Source organism: Nansenia antarctica, assembly GCF_963989245.1.
Source record: "Nansenia antarctica genome assembly, chromosome: 18".
Classification (NCBI taxonomy): domain Eukaryota; kingdom Metazoa; phylum Chordata; class Actinopteri; order Argentiniformes; family Microstomatidae; genus Nansenia; species Nansenia antarctica.
The window spans coordinates 14,615,603-14,623,223 of NC_137691.1; the positions used below are offsets into that span (position 1 = coordinate 14,615,603).

Sequence of the window (7,621 nt, forward strand, 5' to 3'; positions counted from 1 at the left end):
GCATTTTAACATTGAGACAAGAAGCTGTCTTCTGTACCCGCTCTCCCAATATCTCAAACTGTGACCCCCCTCCCCAAGAAAAAGTTTCATTTTTTCCCACTTTAAGCCCTGCATACACACACCTGACATAATTCTGCTTGTGACCCTTGAACACAGTGACGTGACTCATACCTTGTCTGAAGCTCCACCCTCTAACCTGTTGAGCACTTAACAGTGGAGAGCAGAAGTGAACCACACAGAAGGCTAACATTCAGCTCTCTGGTGCTGCCGTTCACTAGCATGCTCCACAACATTACATATGTATGACTCTCTGAAGGACTTTACACTCTTTTACCATCAACATTCAAAACTACCACAAAGGAAGAAGCAACACCGTAAAAAATCTGGATTTGACTTCTTACTGACTTCAACTCGGTGAGTTTTCAGAAGTGAACTTTCACCTCAGAAGCCATTACAGGGGAGACGGAGGTGGTGAGAGAATGGCGTCTAAACCAAAAAAAGGGTCTGAGGTGCTCTGCAGTCTGCACAGTGAGAAACTTAAGATCTTCTGTCTGGAGGATAAACAGCCCATCTGTGTGATATGTGTGAGGTCAAATCAGCATAGAAAACATGACTGTTGCCCAGTAGATGAAGCTGTACTGGACCATAAGTGTGAACTCCAGACTGCACTGAAATCCTTAAAGAAGAAACTGAAGACCTTTCAAGAGGTTAAACTGACTTGTGATGAAACAGCTAAACATATTGAGAGCCAGGCCCAGCGCACAGAGAGGCAGATGAAGGAGCAGTTTGAGAAGCTTCACCAGTTTCTACGAGATGAAGAGAGAGTCAGGATCGCTGCATTGAGGGAGGAAGAGGAGCAGAAGAGTCAGGTGATGAAGAGGAAGATTGAGGGGCTGAGCGGAGAGATATTATCATCACTTTCAGACACAATCAGAGCCATGGAGGAGGAGCTAAAAGCTGATGACATCACATTCCTGCTGAACTTCAAGGCCTCCATGGACAGAGCCCAGAGCACACTGCCGGATCCAGAGAAGGTTTCAGGAGCGCTGATAGACGTGGCAAAGCACCTGGGCAACCTGCAGTTCAGAGTCTGGGAGAAGATGCAGGGAATAGTGGAATACACTCCTGTGATTCTGGACCCCAACACTGCCAACCCATGTCTCATCCTGTCTGAGGATCTGACCAGTGTGACATACAGAGTAGAGGGACAGCAGCTTCCTGACAACCCAGAGAGGTTTGACTCCTATGCTGTGGTCCTGGGCTCTGAGGGCTTTGACTCAGGGACACACAGCTGGGACGTTGAGGTGGGGGGGAGTACAGGCTATATGCTGGGTGTGATGACAGAGTCTGTAAGCAGGAAGGGCTCAGGCTTTTGGGGTGGATGCTGGCAGCTTGAGTTTTGTAATAGGAGGTTTTATACAGATGTTCCACGTGTTCCAGGTGGTCGATACACTCCCCTCACAGTGATGTTTCATACATGTGTTCCAGGTGGTCGATACACTCCCCTCACAGTGAGCCAGAAGCCCCAGAGGGTCAGAGTGCAGCTGGACTGGGACAGAGGAGAGCTGTCATTCTCTGACCCTGACACTAACACACACCTACGCACACTCAAACACACTTTCACTGAGAAAGTCTTTCCATTTATCAGGAATTATTGTAACCTTTATCCTCTGAGGGTGTTACCAGCGAAGGTGTCTGTATCCATGGTTACGCCCTCTGTCTGAACCAATGATTAACTAACTTACAGTACTTAGACCTTAGTGTTCCTCTGAGACAATCAAACATCAATAACACTTTAACACTCTAACCCCTGACCCTAACCCTACTTTTTTTTTTTTTTTTTTCCTGTCTGTCTTACATGTAACGATGAATTGAAAATCAAGGACCCCAATTGAAATAAGCCAGTGGCTTTCTTGGGTTTTTATCCTGTTAGTTGACCTTGTATGTAATATGTACTTTCATGTACCTACTTCTGCAAATCTTCTAATAAAGTTTTCAATCAATCAATCAATCACTAATCAGTCAGCAATGTGTCCAGACATATAAAAGATTAATAAAACCTTTGATTATGATGTTCAACTGTCTGACTTTATCACAAAACAAACTAGATGATCGAGGCTAGTTCCCATATGTTGTTGCTTAGAGGATGTTACCTGGAAACTGTAACATAACACACCTAAAAACATGCTAACCATGCTAACCAGCTATCACCATGCTAACCATGCTAACCAGCTATCACCATGACGCCAGCAACCTAGCCGACACGTTAGCATCCTTAGGCGTTCAGAACGTTTGATATAGGCTGCGTTCGTAAATTCACTCTGAGACCGCCGGAGCGCACAATGGGTTCAACGTCATAAAGGGACCAAGTAATCTGATTGGACGAGAGGCATTCCAAGAGTGCTGATCAGACTTCCAGAGCGAATTTACGAACGCAGCCACTAGCCAGATAGCCACCGTCCGTCGCTAAACCTGTCAGACAAATGGGACAATGTAATGTTCTTATAACGCTGCCAGCGAGCTGCATGAACTCTACTGAACGATGTTACGAAAACATGAATGAATGAATGAACCTCCGTTCGCCCCTCATGCACATTTTGTTTTTCCATGTCAGTGCAATTTATTTTTAATTCTTATGCAAAACGTTCGATGCCAGTAAGCAGTATATACTCACTGAGTATGCTAGTATGCAGTATATACTCATTGAGTATGCAGTATGCAGTATATACTCACTGCAGTATATATATAGTATACCATTCCGAACACAGCCATTATGTTTCGCTCGTTCACAGGAAGGACAGCGGGAGCTACGTGAAGCGCCGGTCGGACTTCTACGGGACCGCGTACAGACACGACCTCAGACAGGACCTCACCTTCTCCCGGCAGAGTCGCGTCATGTAACCCTAACCCCTGACCCTGACCCCTGACCCTAAGAACACCAACGTCGCTCAGTTCAGCTGCTCAGACTTAACATGTGAATGAATGCATGAATGAATGAATACAACAACGAAATTTTGGGGGGGGGTATGTACCGCAACTGTGCGCTGCTGTTCCCACAATAAAGACATTTGATACCATTGAGTTTTCAATCAGCTTCCTTCATCAAACTAAAACAAATACGTTGTAAAAAAAAAAAAACACAGAAAGTTCAATGGCTTTGTCTGAAGATGACGAGGCGGATTTACATTTGGATAACGGTTGTATTTTCCCTCGTAAGAAAATCAAAACAGAAAGCATCAATTAATCCTCATTTCTTTATTTCCTTTCATTACAAAAACATTCGCTTTTCTTTTTTTCTGGGGAAGCTTTGTTATTGTAGAACGGGCTCAACGCCCATCCTCTACACGTCATTCAGAGAGCAGACAAGCTTCTTACACGTCATCCACTGACATGGTTACTGGTGAAGAACATGGCAGTGAGCCACTGGGAGGGAAGCCAATGATTTTCCAACAGAGTAGCGAGGCGTCAAACCTACGGCTCACATCTGACACAGCAAACAACAGTAAGATGCTCATCTCATTGGGGGGAAACAGGAATGTACAAAAAAAAAATATCCATCCAAATTTCATCAGGAAACAAAACAAAAACAACAAAAAAAGACAGTAGGCCTAAAGTCAAGGAGAATGAAGTGCAAGGATGGTTAGCTTTCCAGCCTCAGTAGAACAGCAGTGCCTGAGTGTCTGTCCACTCGCACTCTATAAGACACAGAATATTACATTTACTTTCAAGTGGAACGAACAAAAACGTCAAACTGCTTTTTAAATTGTCAATTGGAGTCATGGAATATCATGCCGTTTTTGACAGTCTGATTTTTCTTTTGTGTGTATGTGTCCTTTCTAAATGATTCCTTGAAAAAACAAAAAACAAAAAGTGAAGTATCTTCAGTATTCTCAAATGTTCCGTCATCATTTACTCTCCAGTCTGAAAGAGAAAACACCACATCCATTAATAAGCTGCACCGTTTTCAACAAACGTGACACAGCCTGATCATTTTGGTCCGCATGTCGGCAACCGATCAAAAACGTTCTGACTTTTCGTTTGAAACACGGAACTACGTTTCAACGTTGTTGAGAATCACAACACAAACTCGCTAGTCGAGCCAAAATACTGCAACAACGCAATGGATTGGGTGAGTAATCCCCACTGCTACCTAGTTAACTACAACACTACTTTACATTGTTACCTAGTTAACTAGAACACTACTTTACATTGTTACCTAGTTAACTACAACACTACTTTACATTGTTACCTAGTTAACTACAACACTACTTTACATTGTTACCTAGTTAACTACAACACTACTTTACATTGTTACCTAGTTAACTACAACACTACTTTACATTGTTAGCAGGCTCACAAAACAAGCTGTGTTAGTTGACTAGCGATGTGTCGTTGATTTTCAACAACGTGGAAATGTATTCACGTTTTTCTAAACAAAAGTCAGATCCTTACATTAGATCCCGACATGAGGACCAAAGCATCAGAACGTGTCACACATCACCTCATAGACCATAAGCCTGTTAGGTACATCACACAGCCAGTCGGCCACACGCCTTGGACACATGTGAACACCCGAGTTGAACAGTGAGGATGTTGTTCATGCAGTTCTTAGGAACACACAGATGCAGCAGCCGACACACACCTCCTCCGCAACGCAACACAACGCAACGCAACGCAACGCAACACAACACAACAGCACAACAATGACGATGATCATGACATCTGTCGACACGGAGGAGAATGCAGACCAGGTGCCGTGGCATGGTGGAGCCTAACCAACATCCAGGTCTGTCTTAGGGAGTTAGAACTATTATGGGGTGGCAGGGCAGGGCATTATGGGTAACACGACATGGGCAGGGGAGAAAGGTGAGGTGGTGGTGGGATGAGGGAGAGGCGAGCCAGCCAGGAGTCTTCAAAAAACAGGTGAACGTAGGGGCACACACACACACACAGGCAAGCACACACGCAAACACACACACACACACACACACACACACACTCGCACACACACAGGCACACACACAGGCAAGCACTCACACACACACACACACACACACACACACAGGCACAGGCACACACACACACTCTCTCTCTCTCTCTCTCTCTGCAGGCCAGTAGGGATGCAGTGGCCCATAGGAGACCCTTACTTCAGCCTGGAAGACAGGAAGGCTGCGTGTTAACATGACCTCTACCGCAGGCTCCTATACTTGGCCAACCTACTACTCTGCTCTGCTGCAATCCTACAGAGGGGGGGAGGGAGAGAGGGAGGGAGAGAGAGAGACAGAGAGAGAGAGAGACAGCCGGGCGGAGAGAGAGAGAGAGAGAGAAACAGACAGCCGGGCGGAGAGAGAGAGAGAGAGACAGACAGAGAGACAGAGAGAGAGAGAGAGACAGAGAGAGAGAGAGAGAGAGAGAGACAGAGAGAGAGAGAGAGAGAGAGAGAGAGAAGGGTTAAGGAGACACTGAAGGAGTAGAGCAGCTAGAGAAGAAGAAAAGCAATACAGGCAAGCAGAAACCCCGATAACATATAACTAGTTATAACACATGTAATAACTGGAAAGAGATCAGCTGCTGCTGTGATACCACAGCACGATGACCAGGAGGTCCGTTAGCCCCTGTGGTGAAAGAACAGAACATGAGGAGACAGAGGAGGGAGAGGAGGAGGAGAGGAAGAGGAGAGGAGGAGGAGGAGAGGAAGGAGAGGAAGGAGAGGGAGGAATGGGAGGAGAGGGAGGAATGGGAGGAGAGGGAGGAGAGGGAGGAGAGGAGGAGGAGAGGAAGGAGAGGAGGAGGAGAGGAAGGAGGGTAGATGCAGAGTAAAGCAGAGCATTTCCCAGCTGGACATCTTCAGCCAGAGACAGTTGGAGACCCTAACCCTGGTCTCTGTGGCCTGTCGAGAGCACTACATGTTAATGGACAGAGGGACTCGCCCACGTGGTTCACCCCCCCCCTCACACACACACACACACACACACACACACACACACACACACACACGGTCGTCACTGGCAAGCCCCCCCTCGCGGTCCCAGCAGGCAAGAGGCTCCACTCCTCTGCAGCCTCGACCTCTTGGGACAAACTAAAGGGCTGATGTGGAGGAGGAGGAGAGGGGTGGGGGGGCACTTACACAGACTCTGAGGGGGCCGTGACGCACGCCAGTCAGCCACAGCCAAGAGGCCCCCGCCCCCCCCCCCTCCCACAGAGCCACAGAGTCATTCTCATCTGAAAGGGCCGAAACTTTGGGGGGGTCGAGGGTGGGGGGGGTGGAGAGCCTCTAGAGAAGATCTGTCCGTTCATGCTCTCTGGGAGCTGAACCGAGGGGGGGGGAGGGGGAGAGCAAGAGAGGAGGGGAGGAGGAGAAAGGAGAGGAGAGGAGATGAGAGAGGAGGGGAGAGAGGAGGGGGAGAGGAGGAGATGAGAGGAGAGGATGGGAGAGGAGAGAGGAGAGGATGGGAGAGGAGAGAGGAGAGGAGGGGAGGGGGAGAGAGGAGGGGAGAGGAGAGAGGAGGGGAGAGAGGAGGGGGAGAGAGGAGAGGGGGGGAGAGAGGAGGGGGGAGAGAGGAGAGGAGGGGGGAGAGAGAGGAGAGGGGAGAGAGGGGAGGAGAGGGGAGAGAGGAGAGGGGAGAGAGGAGAGGAGGGGGGAGAGAGGAGAGGAAGGGGGAGAGGAGGGGGAGAGAGGAGAGAGGAGAGGAGGGGGGAGAGAGAGGTACCTCTTCACTGCTTTCTGGGCCAGCATGCGGTTGCCAGCCAGGAAGGTGAGGCTGCCGATGACGGCCAGGTACTTCAGCGTCTGGAACATGTTCAGGTGGGTCCAGTACACGTACATCAGAACCAGCATGGCTGAAACACAGTACACGTACATCAGAACCAGCATGGCTGAAACACAGTACACGTACATCAGAACCAGCATGGCTGAAACACAGTACACGTACATCAGAACCAGCATGGCTGAAACACAGTACACGTACATCAGAACCAGCATGGCTGAAACACAGTACACGTACATCAGAACCAGCATGGCTGAAACACAGTGTCTCTCCCCCCCCTACCAACCTGGTGAGGGGTCAGCTCACTGAAAACATTTTAGTGTCGTTTTAGTCTACAAAAAAAAACATTTTAGTCAAGTTTTCTGTCGATGCTCAGAACTAAGAAGGATATAAATGACTCAATGTGACTAAAACAAACTTCCGTCTTCGTCTAAAGACTAAAATACCAACTGTAACACCGCTGCAGTCACATGACCTGCAGTCACATGACTCACTCTGCTGCTGTCACATGACTCACCTGCATGGCCCACGTGGAACAGGACGGAGCTGGGGGTGGCGGTGAAGTTGGAGATGTTCGCCCCCAGTTTGATCCACTGAGAGGAGAGGAGGAGGGGGGGGGGGGGGGAGGGAGGGGAGAGAGAAGAGGGGAGGGGGGGTGAGATGAGGGGAGGGGAGAGAGGAGGGGGAGGGGAGAGAGGAGGGGGGGGAGGAGGGGAGAGAGGAGGGGAGGGGGGGGGAGAGGGGAGGAGGGGAGGGGAGAGGAGAACAAGACGGCGTTATTTGTAAATCATGACAACACAAACAGAAGAGCTGAACGAGGGTTAGAGTTAGTGCGTCCCTGTAACACAAAGCCC

At 48.6% G+C, this 7,621-nt stretch overlaps 1 protein-coding gene and 1 long non-coding RNA gene across 2 annotated transcripts; one reads left to right on the top strand and one right to left on the bottom strand.

Annotated features, from left to right (window-relative positions):
* Positions 1 to 479: 479 nt before the first annotated feature.
* Positions 480 to 1,724, top strand: LOC308172989 (E3 ubiquitin-protein ligase TRIM35-like; the record flags this gene model as incomplete). The annotated part of the gene is made up of 1 exon (XM_080547950.1): positions 480 to 1,724. The coding sequence occupies one exon, from the start codon at positions 480 to 482 to the stop codon at positions 1,722 to 1,724; it is 1,245 nt and encodes a 414-aa protein (XP_080404076.1).
* A 1,527-nt stretch (positions 1,725 to 3,251) lies between these two features.
* LOC308173617 lies at positions 3,252 to 7,361 on the bottom strand. The gene is made up of 3 exons (XR_013937903.1): positions 7,285 to 7,361; positions 6,711 to 6,840; positions 3,252 to 3,921 (listed from the first exon to the last, which is right to left on the bottom strand). It is a non-coding gene; the product is annotated as an uncharacterized lncRNA (long non-coding RNA).
* Positions 7,362 to 7,621: the final 260 nt, after the last annotated feature.